Consider the following 16,545-nt stretch of genomic DNA (forward strand, 5'->3'; position numbering starts at 1 on the left):
GTAAGTTGAAGGAATAAATGTTAAACTAAGGTTTAAAGAGTTGTTAAAAAAACTATGAATGCTATTAAAATAAAGTTAAATTTACTGCATTATGAAAAAAATTATAAATCAGTCACAATCGTTTTAAAAATACACTCACTGACGATTAAATCGATTGTAAATAGGTACGAAAATCGATTTATCATTCGTCTTGAATCACAACAACACACAATAAACGGTCGGACAGTGTCAGTGGTATTTTTTTGAACTCAGTGACTTCACACTTGTTTATCATATCGATACGCAATAACTTCCAAACAAAGTAAAATTGTTGGGTGTTTGAATTGTTTAGTCTTTTGAGCGCCGAGACTTGGAATACACGAATTAGAAATTTATGTTTCGAAAATGACAAACATTTTAGGTGTTTGTCTATTTTCATTGCTGTGCTATGCAAGTAAGTATCATTATATTGTTTTTACTTTACATGCAATGTAATCAAATTATATACGTGTAATTATTTCCGTTGTTGTAATAAGTTTAGTTTCATTTTGCGCTGTAATCAATTCGTATAGTGAAGTTTTCATTTGTTTAATAGTTTTTATATATAGATATTATTAATTACGGCAATTTAATAATATTTCCAAGGTTAGTGGATAAATGTCATGTTCGTGTTCTTGTTAAGTTGCAATTTTATACAAATCAATAATCTAAATTCTTAAGAAGTTAAAATCTTTACTTGTGTCGCAACCGCAACTTACGATCTATTTCCATGTACTTTGGTTAAATATAGAAAAGAGTGATGTGCCCTTTTTTTAATAAGCATTAATCATTAAATGAAGGTAGTTGATAAAATTTTTACAATAAAAGAGTGATACATTACTACTCTAACCAAAATTTACTAGAACAATCTAGAGTATTCTAGTCATTTTCCTCTGATTATGATAGAGAAAGTCTCCATTATCAGCTCCCTGAATCCAGTTATTAAATAAATAGCATTCTTTATTACTTGGCTTATTTTATGCTTAAAAAATATATAGATAAATCTAGAGACCAGAGGCATCAAACACTTCTAATCTACTATATTAATAGTATATAGCAATTATTTTCCTTTACAATGTGAATTAAAGTTAAAACAATATATCAAAATGGATGTCAGTGGTGACAATTTTATTCAATAAGTTGCGATAAATTAATAAATTGTTCCCCTCCGATGGTTGTGTACAGGAAATTTGATCAGTGAGTAGTATGTGAATCATATTAACTTCTGTTTTTGCAACTGAGCAAATGTTATGTGTCAATTCTTTTGTATTCATTTTACGTAGATAAAACTTCACACTGATAATAAATGCTGGTGTTAACTTAAAATCTCCTTATATACTATGTCACTTCAACAATGCTATTTACTTTTATAAATAGCATTTATAAATAGCAAACAATGATGTTGCTTTATTAATCCTTTATATATAACAACAAAGTATACTTTTTTAATTTTAATCATTCAAATGCATAATAATGCATTTGGAGTATTTGCATTGTTGGTAATGAAAAATTTGTTTATAAACTTTTTGTCTGTTTGTTCGTCCGTAAATGTTCGTCCGTAAATCTTCTATACAGCTAGACCGATTTTCACATGAAGGTAGCTAATGCATATGATATGCATATTATAGGCTTTTTTTTTAATTATTAGTTTTTTTTAACTGTGCACAGAAGTTTTGGGTGTCTGGTAGTTTTTATTAAATTAATTTTCATACGATGTGAATTTTTATATTGGTTTAATATGTTTTTTTTCTTTTTTATGCGTTCTTTGTCTTGTATAATGTAAGCAATCAGTTAAAGTAAATATGTATGTTATCTTGTGACCAATATACTTGTTATTGCTGTTAGTGACCTTTTAGTGTATGCTTTATTACAAATAATAATTGCCAATTTATGATTATAGTTTTATTTAAATTAAATTATAAACTAAGCTGATTAGATAAAGTCTGCGACATAAATATACATTTACAAAGATTCAGAAACTTGTATACAAATACTGTTTATAAGAAATGGATAAAAATATCTGTTCTATTTCTCACTTTGACCATGAAAACATGCTATTGACAAATTTATGTATACATGAAACCAAAGTCATGTACAAATGTCTAAAGTTTGTATACAATTTAACTTATTATATAACTAATTCTTACAATGTCTGAAGTGCACAGGATGTGTTCGATATATGAATCAACAGTTTTGTTTCACTTTTATGAAAATGTTTCCGTAACATTGTTTGTGATGATAGTCAAATCTTTAAACAAAGTTTGCGGTTGCAAAGGTTGCCTAAGATAACAATATCAGGATGTCTGCTTAAAAATGTACATCTATCAAAATAAATTCTAATAAGGTATTATAAAACGCTTTTAGTAACTATTTTTTTTTATATAACATGACATTGTTAAGTCTGCAATGTTTAGTAAAGGGACAAAAGCTAGTGAATATATTATTAAGAGTGATGTAGTACCAGTTTTAAAGACCAGTCCCAATAATTTTATTGTTTATTTTCCTTAATTTTATCTTAAGTACATTTTGTTTTGATGTGAATTGTGAGTCACTGAAATGGTTCATGGCTTTGTGTACATTTCCACTAAATAATATTATATTTACATGATTGAATAACTATTACAAATTTTATTATTGTCAAAAATAAACTAATACTTCAGTCCAATAAATGGATTGTTTTTCTACTAAGGATATGTAAAATGGAATAAAGGGACTTCCAATCATAAGTACCTATCGGATAATTAAACCGAAGTCCAGACACTAATTTAACTTTGTATCATCTATTATTAAAGTAATAAGTCATATTGTTGTGTCAATATCTCAGTGGTTATGGCTATGGACATATGAATTTGGAAGTGGATTCAAATCGGGGTATTCAACAGTTTTCATAAACCATACCCTAGAACAAATCTAGAGCATAATTGGAATGGTTGCAATTAATATAAGTAAATGTATTTAATTTTTAGTGATTAGACTTAACTTTCACATGAATTTCAATATTATATATTGATACAAGTATTGTAAAGATAAAATTAACAGTACAATATTAGCATTACTAATGTTACTCATAGGGTGAGTTGCTTCAAATCATTGGTTAGCTAGTATTTGCTATGGTCTATTATAACTGTAACTTTAACAGAAATGTCAACATTGACAACCGACCATTGCAGTAAGACCTCTTATGTTAAAGTAAAGTGTAATGAATATTCTTTTGTTTAACCAATAACAAGCTCTAATCAGATAATTTGACCTAATTGTATGTACTTTTGCTAAATAGGATTATTTCTAGGACATCTATGATCTGACAATTTGTTTTCTTTTGTACAGGTATAGCATCAGCTCGGCAATTGCCGAAAGAATGCTCCAAGGGACCTTCTTATTGGTGTCAAAACCTCAAGTAAGCGTATAAATAATAAACTCAGTCTGGAAATCAAAGGACCTGTGCTTTCATTAAGACTGGAAGATCACAGAGCTTTTAAGATTTTATTATTAGTACTATAATAGTGTACTTAAACCACAAAGCAATTGTGTGGATTGGAAAGTTACCCCATATAATTTATATTATCATTGATGACACATGCGAAGTTATACAGGATGTTATATAGTTGTTAATAAATAAATCTTTTGTTTGAATAAATTTAAATTTAATTTCATCTAGGGTTGCCGCTGACTGTGGTGCTGTGGGCCACTGTATCGGCACGGTATGGGAAAAGCAAGAAATTGAAATTCGTCAGAATGAAGTATCCGAAAAAATAATACGACTCTTCAGACAACTGAAGGATGTTAAAGATCTTATTAATACGGTATGTTATACTTTGTATTTGATAGCGTACAATCGTGAGGTGTTTTAACCTTTGTAATATTTTTATTATACTACGATATTGCACATAATTGGTTTATTTTTAAATTTATAATATTTGTTTTTTATTACCACTCACGGAAACTCACGTTAAGAAGACATTTAATAGTCGTTTATTTGTTCAATTGTAGTTTTGTTAAATTTCATGTCTCAAGGGTAATCTTATATGGGAACAAAAGATTGGCTTCTACGACCTATCATCAAACACACTTGTTCTTTATTATCTAGTGCAACAAAAGCATAATACAATGAAAGGCGTTCTATAGTCAATATGAAGTTAATATTCCAATGAAAGGAAATTTATTAAAAATGATATAAAGACGTCAGCGTATGATTAAGTATACTAAAGTCACCCATAAAATATTTAAATCACAATTTGTGCACACGTTTTATTTAGTCAAGTTCTTGTTGCAATAATGTGCATGTTTCTATGTTGTATATTTACATACAGCGTGTTCTATGTTTCGTTTTATTATTAAATGCTTGTTTTTTTTGTACAAATAATAAATATAATATGTATAAGTATTTTGTTAGTCTACAAAGGGTATGTTAGGTATCAGTCTTTGTAGGTTACGATAGCCTTTGACTTTAAAGAAATTAATCGTTTAATAGCGTATCGTAGCTTAAGTTTAACTTAAATCTGCTTATCCAGACCATTTACAATTAAAATTGGTTATAACTTCTTAAATGTGACTGGTAATATTAAATTTTAACAGCGAATAGTTTTTACAATCGATAGTTTTTTTTTCACATTTGTATTTAAAATTGATGCTGTCTCTGTTTATTTTAAAGTGAATGAAAGGGATGGCAATATCTATTACTTTTAATTAAAAACTCACAATACATTGAGTCAAGCTCACAGTTCTATTCGTCATAATGTATATATCGTTTAATCATTTTATTAAGCAGTTTCTATCCTGTTTTCCTTATCAGGAGTACCTTGCAGCACGCATGAACTCAGCGTGCCGCGATGTGCCCGACCAGACGATTACGAAGTACTGTCGCGAGCATACCGCTCATCTGGAAGAATACCTGCTAGCACTGCTCGCTTCAGAGACCTCGCCAGAGACAATGTGCAGCGTCGTCGCTATGTGCAATAGTGACAAGCTTGACAACGTCTTGTCTATGAATGTAAGATAACTAACGTACACATGCTAAACAATCACAAATACACGGACACATATACACGATTGATGTACAGGATGTTCAAAAATCAAAGGTCTTTATTGTTTCAGAAAAAGAAAACAACCACACCTAAAACACCGACTGATAAATATGGAGGTAATTATTTTCCTACACATTTACTTTTCTATTTAAAAAATATAGTGTTCTAATTAAAAAAAAAAACAAAGAAGAATTTAGTGATATTGAATCTGAAGAATATTGTTTCTCAATTTTTTTTACAAATTGATTTCCGAATACCTTGACGGTTTGTCGACAAATCAATATCGCTATAAAGTGTGAAGCGGAAAATCGAAATGGCTACAGAGATTTACGTAACAGTTTAACTATTACAATCCTCTAAGAAATGACATTGCAGAAACATATTGCATTTGTCTTTTCAAACTGTATCATATCTCACTTTCTATTTTTCTCTCTTTCTCTCTCTCTCTCTCTCTGTCTCTTGTTTCTTTCTCTTTTTGCTTTTGAACATTATCAGCAAAAGTAAAACGGTGTGAATAGGAACAGAACTAGAAAGCTTAAACCGGAATATTTATTATTTTCTTCAATTATTTAAAAAAATATTCATATTATCTGTGTAGTTGAATAATTGTAGTAAAAGTTTGACTTAGTAATAAAAATTATTTAGTATAAAGGCGTAAAAACTACTTCTAATTTTGTACCTATTTACCACGTGATTTCTATTCTTCCCATTTTATGTACTGAATCAATTTGAATTTTAATTAAAAAAATTGTTCGTTTCTAGTATTGGTAGCGGGCTAAATAAGATAAATGTTTTCAAAGAAAAATGTTATATTAAATATATATTATTATGCAGGTAAATTGTTGGGAGCGTCAAAATGTACGTGGGGACCGTCTTATTGGTGCAGCAATTTTAGGTAATTATTTTTATGCCTAATTATCACTGTAAATTATTTGAAAAATACATAAAGCCAGCTGTTACCAGCGACGCTGTGCACGCGGAATTAAAAAAAAAACTTAATCAGTAGTCTATGTGTTCATCCAAGCTATGTTCTACATCTATGACAAATTCAAGCGAGATCCATGCAGCCGTTACTGGAGATGCATTTTAACAAACATCCATCCATCCATCATCCTATCCATCCCCTCCAATCCTTCAATTCATCCATCCATCCAAACATTCGCATGTACAATATTAGTAAGATTGTTTAAAGAATATATAACAAGCGATTTTTCGGTTTTACGATAATCAAACATGTTTTTAAAACAATAGTCATTGCCATTCGACCTTTTGAAATTGGAACAGCAGTTGTATCAAACACGCGCTCAATTATTTACAAAGCAAAGTTGGTAAAAAAAGACAATTTGCGTTAAGCCGGTTGTTGAACAATGATTGTGTTGCATAACTTTGTTATTGTTAGACGGTAGCCGGTAAGACGTACCAATTATATTTGAACGGAACAACGTAAACCCATTTCCTTTCTATTCGTATGTCTTTATATGTAATGGATCAGTTATAATCATAGATCATCTATTGTTATAGACATGCACGTCTTTTGATACCTTGTCATTTGACCTATTTCCAAGTCTATTCATTGTTTAAATACATTGCACAATGACCCATCATTCTAAAAACAATATACGTAGATGAATATTCTATTGATAAGTCTATCCATTTACTAAAGAAATGATAATTGATGGAATAGTGAATTCAATAAAAAAGATAAGCTATATTTAAACATGTCATTGGCTGACAATATCATAAATGGTTTGTGAACATATTTTGCAAAGTTTCTGTCTCTATGTTGGTGATAGGCATGTCTGTTTTAATAAGTCTGTGATTAAAGCCTTATGAAGGTAATTTTTTTAGACAAGATTGTTATAATCTCATTTACCTACATTGAAATCGACTATACGTAAACATCTCTGGTCAATAAATCAATATGGTATAGATAAGCCTATCCAATAAGCTTAGCTAATTAGGGTATGGTAGGTCAACATAACTGGTTGGTGCATTTGGCCCTTTCAGCACTGGTCGTGAGTGCAAAGCTACCCATCATTGTGTGAGCCGCGTGTGGCCGCGTGCTGAATATCCTCAGGATAGTGACAGCATCTGCAAGATCTGTACCGACATGGTGCAGCAGGCACGTGATCAGCTGCAAAGCAACGAGACACAGGTAACTATTACTACTACTAAGTTACATGCATTGCCAAGGTTAAATAGATTGCCAATGTTAAATAGATTGCCAATGTGACAAAGATTGCCAACGGTACAATGTTGCTAATACCATAGGATTTTGCTTACGCCTTTTATTCTTATTGAAATACTAACTGTCGCCCGCGACTCCTTTCGCGCTTTAAAAAAACTTAATTCGTAGCCTATGTGTTCTTCCAGACTATGTTCTATGTGTGCCATATTTCATCGAGATCAATTCATCTTTTCTGGAGATATATTTAAACAAAAGTACATTCATACATCTAAACATTCGCATTTATAATATTAGTAAGATCTTCTAAGTTAATTATTTTTAAATATTTATCGACATTGTGTTTACGACTTATTCAGACGTTTTTATCGGTCAGAGTATGTTGTGCGGGCATAATATTTTGATGAATAAGTATCGTGAATCACAAATGAATAACGAAGGAAACAACTGATATAATATTGAAGCGCAGAACTGAGCTGTGTTTTTCTTGATATTGTGGTTGCGTCATGTAACTTAGATGACGCAATTATGTCTATGTATTTTATATACTAACCTATACATTTACGTTTAAGCATCTTTGTATAATTGATTTAGGGTTGTCAACTTTTAATAATTTTATTTTTGTAATCGAAAAAAATTAAAGATAATTCAAAACATTTCATTATCTATACTAATATTATAAAGTGGAAGAGTTTGTTTAAATGCGCTCATCTCAGGAACTAGGAGGTCCGATTTAAAAAAACATTTTTTTGATTTTTTCCCACGATACAGGCATTGCCTAGTGTGGGCATCACTAAATTACACAAATTAACCATAAATGGTAACTAAAGTTTTTTTAGTTACTTATTGTTTTTTGGTTTAATCTGTATTACCTATATTAAAAACTTTTCTTTCTTTCTTTGTTGGATAGTCCATTTATAGAGGAAGGCTTTAGGCTATATAACATTACGCTGCGACCAATAGTTTCTTTCAATTTCGCGCGGACGGAGTCGCGGGCGACAGCTAGTTGTAAATAAAGTAATAATCAAACATTAAGATAAATTAATAATAAAGCGAAATTGTCCTATTTAGCTCATAAAAGTCAGTCGCGTTAGATAAAACACTACTGACCCTTTGTTTGTTTTTCAGAAGATCGTTATAACCCCACTGTACTCTGTCACTGACCGATAACGTCGCAAACTCATTAAGCGTTTATATTTTACTTTTAACCTTTACACAATAGCGATATGTTAAGCTTAAATGACAAAAGGGATGACTTTTATGAATAAATATGACAAAAAGTGTATTTTTCAGTTAATTTAAACAAATTCAACAATTTTTTGCAATAATATTTCTTAATTTTATGTAATTCAAATGGCTTAAATGAAGGGATTGTAATAATTGTTTAATTAACGGTGTGACTTCAAAATTAACGGTTAAATTCAAATGAAAAATCCTTTACAGTTTTGAGTTTACATATGCATAAAAATTATCGTTTGAATTATTTCATTTACCGTGGGTTTCTGAGACCACAATATTTGCTTAAAATATATCGTAATACCTTTCATTATCTTTGACAGAATAGAGATGACGTTATGTTTTAAATAGAGATTTTGGTCTCAGAAACTCCCGGTTAATTAGTTAATTTCTATTTAAATTCGTAGCTCGTCTTATGTTTTTTTTTCCCAGGAGGAACTGAAAGAAGTATTTGAAGGTTCATGCAAGTTGATACCTATCAAATTAGTGCGTAAGGAGTGTATAGTGCTGGCTGATGACTTCGTGCCCGAGCTGGTGGAGACCTTGGCTTCGGAGATGAACCCGCAGACTGTCTGCTCGGTGGCTGGACTTTGTAATAGTGCCAGGATAGACCTCATGCTTGAAGACTATGTGAGCTATAACTTTTTTTTAAGTCTACGCCAGCTAGTTCTTTAATTATGAAATATTGTTAAAAATAGATGGGGACCACCTGCAAGCATTGACGTTCAATAAAAAAAGAATTATAAAGATCGGAGCACCCGAAGTTATATCGAACACACAAAAAAAAACAGACGTACATACCGTGTTTCTTTTTGAATTTGCCTAAACAGGCAACATGGGGTAGATGATGATGATAAAAAAGATTTAAAAAAATGTTCCTATGTATTATTATTTTACGATTGAAATTTTATGCGAAGGATATTTGAAATTGTGCATCACAAAGTTACTATACGTAATGTCTAGATGTGGCATTTATTGTTTGTTATTTGTTTTTTTTTTGTAGAACAAAAAACTAGAGTTGCGCAAGGAATGCAACAACTGTCGCACCACAGTGGGAGTGCTGAGGAAGAGGTTTGATGATACTTCATATGAAGACTTCCTCGTCGGTTTACTCAAGGTAATCAAATAAACAGTCTTACACTTCGGTCATCAAAAATATGTCAAACTTTGCAAGCATTTGACAAGAAATGACACTTATACAAGAAATACAAGAAATTGAAAAAGAGTTTAATTTTTTTTCAACCCGGTCAGATAAGTTCGTAGTCTATCACTCTTGTTAATTATATTGACATGTCTATAGTAAAAGATTAATTATGATAAATGTATATGTTAATTTTAGAAATTATTGCACATAGCAATTGCCCGTGAATTTGTTCGCGGAATTAAAAAAAATAGTAATAAATGCGTCGGTGGCTCAGTGGTCAAGCACTTGATATGCAATCTGCAGGTCCTGGGTTCGAATCCCGCCATGTACCAATGTGTTTTTCGATTTCCCATTTACATATGTACATTTATCCGTCGTTCTTACGGTGAAGGAAAACATCGTGATGCAACCTGGACATATCTGAGAAGAAATTCGAAGATATGTGTAAAGTCAACCAACCCGCACTTGACCAGCGCGGTTGACTATGGCCTAGTCACCCCTAACTTAGGGTATGATGATAGTAATAAATATAGTCTATGTCACCCGGAGATACTATAGCTTCCCAACTGTGAAATATTCAATTCCGTTCAGTAGTTTCAAACAAACAAACAAAATATTCCTTTTTATAATATTTTTGTATATGATTACAGATGTGCGGTGAAATGAGTTCATTCTCGGACTCTTGTTCGATGTTAGTGTTCAAGTACTACGAGAACATATTGGCTGCATTGAAGAAGGATTTGACACCTACTGGCATCTGTCATCTGAGCGGACAGTGCGCCCTCAGATACCACTCACACGACCAATATGACTTCCCTGATGTCAAATTGGATCAATTGAAAGCCACAGAGTAAGTAAAACACGACGAAATGTTATTTAGAGTAGGCCTACCATGAATATTTGTGATAAGCACCATAGTGTCTGTAGTGTATGCATAAACGTAGTGTTGTTTGTCTCGAGCGTACACGCCATAAGTACATGCCGGAGAAAGGGGACGTCAGTCGATGTCAGACCTTTGAGCCGGCAACACGTGTCGGTACGTGAACGAGCCAAATATAGCACAACGAATGCTACAGTGTCGCTATGGACAAAATTTGTATAAAAGTTTGTGCAGCGACCTCTATCGGGCGACACTAATTTTGACATAAATGACAATGCTTTTCGCAAATATTCGTAATATGTATGATCGTGACGTCATATCTATTCAAAGACTTTCCCTATTAAGAAAACGAATAAAATAACACCACAATTGTCAAAATCACAACTTTAGATTACAGGTGATAATCAAATTGACAGATTTATATAAATTTTGAAGGAAAATATTTCTATCCTGTTGAAAAAAAAAATATTTCGCTTTATTGGTTTTTGTTAACTTGAATCTAATTCGTATCTAAATTGAATAAATAGTGTATATGATCCAATATATAATTAAAAATTGTTAGTGTCATATTTATCATAATGTTGCATTTGAAAGAAGAAAAATATTTTGCCAATATTTTTTTCAAGTTCGTTTTTTTTTCTTAATTGCTTATCAGTGATGTTCCGTGCGAGTTCTGCGAGCAAGTTGTCAAACATTTGCGCGACGTGTTGGTTGCCAACACCACCGAATCCGAATTCCATAGAGTTTTAGTTGGTAAGTGTGTTAACAACCAAAAAGTATTAAGATGCAAAAAAGTGACTGGTATAAAAAAACAGATGAATAAAAAATCCTCAGTAATCGTTTTTATCGTATAATTTTATCGTAGATGGATGTTTGGATGTTTGTTAAATCTCCAGAACAACTAAATTAAACTAAATTTGCCATAGATGTAGAACATAGTCTGGAAAAACACAGTAGGCAAAAGCTAGTAAACTCATATAACTGTAACAATTAAATTAAAATGTAACGTTGTCTCTGTTTATCCAAAGAGAATGAATGGGATACAAAAAGTATTGAGCAAAGGGTGGAAACTCATACTTTACCTATCTAAAATATTTTCAGGTCTCTGCAAGCAAACGGTTTCATTCAAAGAAGAATGCTTGAGTCTCGTGGAGGAATACTATCCTATGATATACAGCTTCCTTGTATCTGAACTGAAGGCGGATGCTATTTGCGCTATGATGGGCATCTGTCACAACAAGAGTGACGTGCCTGTTGCTGTACTGCTGCCCAAAGAGCTGGCTCTTAAAGTCACACAGTCGCCTTTGCTTATTGGCAATGATGAAGCCAATAGTTATACCACTCCTAAGGTAATTGTCACATTTATTTGATTAGTGTAACAAATCTATACTAAGGATTCATTTAGTGATTCTCTTTTTTCAATCGGCTGATTGTTTTTTTTTTAATAAATAAGCTAAAACATTTTTGATGCGTCGGAAGCTTATAATTTTCTTTAATATTCTTGCTCTGTGGTCCTTTGTGTAGATTTAGTACGTGATTTAATAATGTATTAGCGTCAATAGTTCAATGGTTAAGGATAAAGATTTCCAATCGCGTTGTCAAGAGTTTAAATCCAGCCATTCGACTATTGTCGTACCATATCCTAGCACAAGCTTAAAGCTTAATTATTAGCAAGAAATATTAGTAAATGAACAAAAATTTGCTAATAAAAAAAAGTGGTGAAATTTGTCGGAAGTCCTTACTATGACTAAAGTACTTTGAATATAAAATAAGTAATTGTTTGTATGTAACTAGTCTTGGAGCAGTTTCAATATATTGAATGTGTTGACAGTTGGCACGTGTAAGTGTGAAGAAGGAGACAAACGTGCGGATCATGGTGACAGAGCAAAGTGCGCAGGACGCGCAGCTGCCGATAGAGCGCATGTACGTAGCGGCGCCGCAAGGCAAGATGGCCTGCTCCTTCTGTCAATACTTCCTGCACTACCTGCAAGTTGAACTCAGCGATGTTAACAATGAGGTCAGTTTAATCCTCTCTTTATTATACTTAAATTAATTATAAAATTAAGTACGTATTATAATGAAATTTGAAGCAAATGAATCCTTCTTCTTACTTATATCTTACTAATATTATAAATGCGAATGTTTAGATGGATGGATGTTTGAAGGTATCTTCAGAACATCTGCATGGATCTTACTGAAATTTGCCATAGATGTAGAACATATTCTGGAAGAAAACATAGACTACAAATTAAGTTTTTTTTTATGTTAAGCGGACAAAGTCGCGCGTAACAGTTAAAAATATAAAAAAATGGTTCGAAATCGAATTACGTTTACTACCAATTAGGTTAGGAATTAGGGCGAGTCTCCACTGTCATCCTGTCACATAAATGTTGCCGTCACGCGTATTGTCTTTGAAATAATAGAGATAACAATATGTTGTGTGAACAGGACGAGATCAAGCAGGCGGTGGAGCAGGCGTGCGACAAGCTGCCGGAGTCTGTGAATGGAGAGTGCAAACAGTTCGTCACCGAGTACGGCCCAGCTGTTATCGCCCTACTCGTGCAGGAAATAGACCCCGCCAGTGTGAGTGCTTCTTTATATAATAATTATGACAAATAGTTAAATTGGACTGACTGATCCGAAAAAACTGTATGTATGTCTAATACATACATACATACATGTATATGTACACTATCATGATATAATTTGATAAAGAAAAAAAAGCTTCGTTATATAATTTTAATTAATGAATATATGGTGTTTATTACAGGTTTGCCCCGCATTAGGTCTCTGCCCCCAGACAGAGGAGGTGAGGCGCGTGGCCATCAACTCCGACAAGTCCAATTGCCCGCTCTGTCTATTCGCAGTCGAACAGCTTGAAACCATGCTCAAGAGTAACCGCAGCGAGGTATTAAATCAACTATTTCTATCATAGAGGGCGCTGTTATCGCGTTTACTCCTGTCAGAAAATATATGAAACCTCCATAAACATAGGAAATAACGTAAAAGAAATCAAACATGATATAACAGTGCAGAACTACAATCTTGTGACATTTATTTTGACATTGATTTTTGATGGGGGCGCTAGTGTGCTACCGTTATTTAGTTTGACTTACACCCACCGGATAAAATGTCCTTCTCGGTATATAATGTTTGTAATTGACAATAAATCTGTTAATTTTTTTTAGGAAAGCATTCGTCACGCTTTGGACAGTCTTTGCAACCATCTATCGGCCAAACTTCGTACGGAATGTGTTGACTTCGTTGACACATACACCAACCAGTTGGTCGAAATGTTGGCGGCCAACATGAACTCGACAGAGATCTGCGTCTTCCTCAAACTGTGCGAAGACAAAGTTCACGACCCACTCAAGATTACCACACAGTCTATTGACAAATATCACGAACAACCAAGTGCTAGAGGTGATAGGAACAACTTCAGAGGTCACTCCATGTTGCCCAAAGAAATGCTGGAAACCGATGGAGATTTGAGTATGTTTTTTACTTTTTTTAATTCTAGGCCTCTGAAAAAGTAATGACGCTCAGTCGTCAGTCAAAAATTGAAAGATTAAACAACGTAAAACAAATTTGAGGAGTGTTTTAATATATTTAATTTCTTTTTCTCTCTGTAATTAAAATGAGAAGAAACATGTTCTTATTTTGAAATGTAGGTTTAAATGTTTTAACAGCGTGAATATACATTTTGATAGATTTTTTAAGTTTTATATGTATGTTGTAGTGACGAACGAGATCCCGGACCACACAGTCAACGGACGACCCAAGAAAGCGCAACAGAAGTCCGTCTGTGTCATCTGCGAGTTCGTTATGAAGGAGATCGACGATCAGATCAAGGACAAACATAATGACGTAAGTACATTTTTATTTATTTATATAGCTAAAGTACAATTTTGACAACCCTTACATGTCAAACAAAAAACTACAGTGAAAACGCACCTTTATGACGCGCTTTTCATAGTTTTTTTTCGTTGAAATATTAGTATTCCTCTAAGTAAGCTCTAGACTAGTGATAGGATATGGTTTTCGTGAATAGTCCACTGGATTCGAAGACTGAACCACGTGATCGGAAATCCGTACCCTTAACCATTAGGCTGTTGAAGTTCTGGTTCTGGTTTTTGTATGGTTTTTTTTAATTACTCGCTTTTAGGATGAAATAAAGAAGATAGTGCACAGTGTGTGCAAGCGCATGCCTAAGTCTGTGCGCGGTGAATGCGACCAGTTCGTTGACAAGTACTCGGACCTGGTGATCAGCCTGCTCGCCCAGGAGCTGGATCCCTCTGAGGTGTGCCAGGAGCTGAAACTCTGTGACCCCACCGGCATCAGGGCTGTGAAAGGTATGTATCATGAAACAAAATTACATTTAATGTGTGTCTTACGTATAATTAACTGTGGAAATCTTTATGGTTGTAATATATTTGTTTTTATAAAAAAAATCGTAAAAAAAATAGATATACGTATTTCTTTTTAGGTCATTTTTTTAAAACATTGTCATACATCGAAAAAAAATATTAGTGACTAAGCGTTTCTTGAGGAAAAACAACAATAACAAATATCATTAATAAACCCTTTTCCACTAAGCGACTAACGCGAATAGTCGCTTAGTGGATTATCATTCAATCATAATTTTGTATGGAAGTACAAGTAATATGGCATAGTCGCTTAGTGGAAAATGGTTTTAAAGGCATGTTTAATTTGTGCAGAGGCGATCCTGGACTGCGCTGTGTGCGAGACAGTGGTGATGGCGGTACGCAAAGTGCTCAGCAATGATAAGATCGACCACGACATCGTTCACGTCGTTGAGAAGTCCTGCGCACTTCTGCCCGCCAAGTACTACGACAGGGTGAGTGACAAGAGTACAAACCTTTAATGGACAGGCTAAACGACATAGTACTTTGTGCTTGATTTCCGCCATTTTGGCGCTGATTGTTGCGGTTTACAGTGGTGGTGAGGATTGGAACTAAAAACAGACAACTGTCAGGAACTGTCGAACAAAGCAAAACTGTGATTTCCTAGCAATTACCTATCCATCTATAAGGATGAGTGCAGCGCAATTGAGAGAGACAGACACATTGGTTGAATTCTAAATTATTTAGGACCGGATTTCATGACTTTTATTATAATCTGAATTTAGTATTAGTAGCTGTTTAAAAACGATTTTGTAATTTATATTCCTTAAAATGAGAACATGACTTTATGTTACTAATTTTATAAATACGAATGGTTAGAACGGATTAACGGATCTCGGTGATGTTACAAATGTAGAGCATAGTCTGAGAGAATACATAGATTACTAAGTTTGTTTTTAATTCATATATGTATTTGATGCAGTGCCACACTCTGATGGAAGTGTACGGGGACAGCATCATCCACCTGATCGAGGACCTCGGCACCAAAGGTGTCTGCGAGAAGATCGGCCTCTGTTCAGACCGCAGCGCCGCGTACGTCCACATGCAGACGCCGCAGCCTCGCAACTGAGCTGTATGTATTCTATTACACCCTTTTTCCACTAAGAAACTAGCCAATTGCACCAGTGGAAATGACAGACACAACGTATCATACCAGTCGGGCTAGTTAAATAGGGGTCTAAAAGATAGAACATTTTATTCACTTATGAATGTGCCAAAATTGCAGACTAAAGCTTAACGATGATATTTTTTTAATAACAATGTTTTATTTGCAGGTTGTAGCAGTTTTCTAGAGCATTAGGAGGAAATTCGTAATCTCTAATATTTAGACCTTTTTACCAAATGTTTTTTGTAACCGAATACTAAAATGTTTTCCAATTTTTCTAATTGTAATTTGAACAAGTTAATAGTTTTTAAGTTTCTCAGTGAAAAATGTTTTGTTGTGACGTAAAGTTGTAGCATTTTTATTTAGACGTAAGAAATTTAATCATGGCGCCTCTCACTCCGTATACAACGATATCTGTTATATGACACACGTTAGCCTGTGATAACACTCTTTATAACCGTAAATAAAGTTTGGGAGTAAATTGGTCTTTTATTTTTGTACAACCTCCTACCTCCTACCTCAACCTATT

The 16,545-nt window shown here is 33.3% G+C and overlaps 1 protein-coding gene across 1 annotated transcript; it reads left to right on the plus strand.

Annotated features, from left to right (window-relative positions):
* Nucleotides 1-238: 238 nt before the first annotated feature.
* On the plus strand, nucleotides 239-16,497 carry Sap-r (prosaposin). Its single transcript, XM_013323964.1, has 21 exons — nucleotides 239-433; nucleotides 3,346-3,415; nucleotides 3,677-3,821; nucleotides 4,811-5,008; nucleotides 5,113-5,158; nucleotides 5,877-5,937; nucleotides 7,050-7,197; nucleotides 8,896-9,093; nucleotides 9,467-9,580; nucleotides 10,258-10,457; nucleotides 11,143-11,240; nucleotides 11,589-11,836; nucleotides 12,319-12,504; nucleotides 12,936-13,070; nucleotides 13,258-13,395; nucleotides 13,676-13,979; nucleotides 14,227-14,354; nucleotides 14,653-14,839; nucleotides 15,206-15,345; nucleotides 15,834-15,983; nucleotides 16,186-16,497. The coding sequence occupies exons 1-20, from the start codon at nucleotides 385-387 to the stop codon at nucleotides 15,978-15,980; spliced, it is 2,940 nt and encodes a 979-aa protein (XP_013179418.1). The 5' UTR covers nucleotides 239-384; the 3' UTR covers nucleotides 15,981-15,983; nucleotides 16,186-16,497.
* The last annotated feature ends 48 nt before the right edge of the window (nucleotides 16,498-16,545 follow it).

This window comes from Papilio xuthus, unplaced genomic scaffold (assembly GCF_000836235.2).
Source record: "Papilio xuthus unplaced genomic scaffold, Pxut_1.1 DF828952.1, whole genome shotgun sequence".
NCBI classification, from domain to species: domain Eukaryota; kingdom Metazoa; phylum Arthropoda; class Insecta; order Lepidoptera; family Papilionidae; genus Papilio; species Papilio xuthus.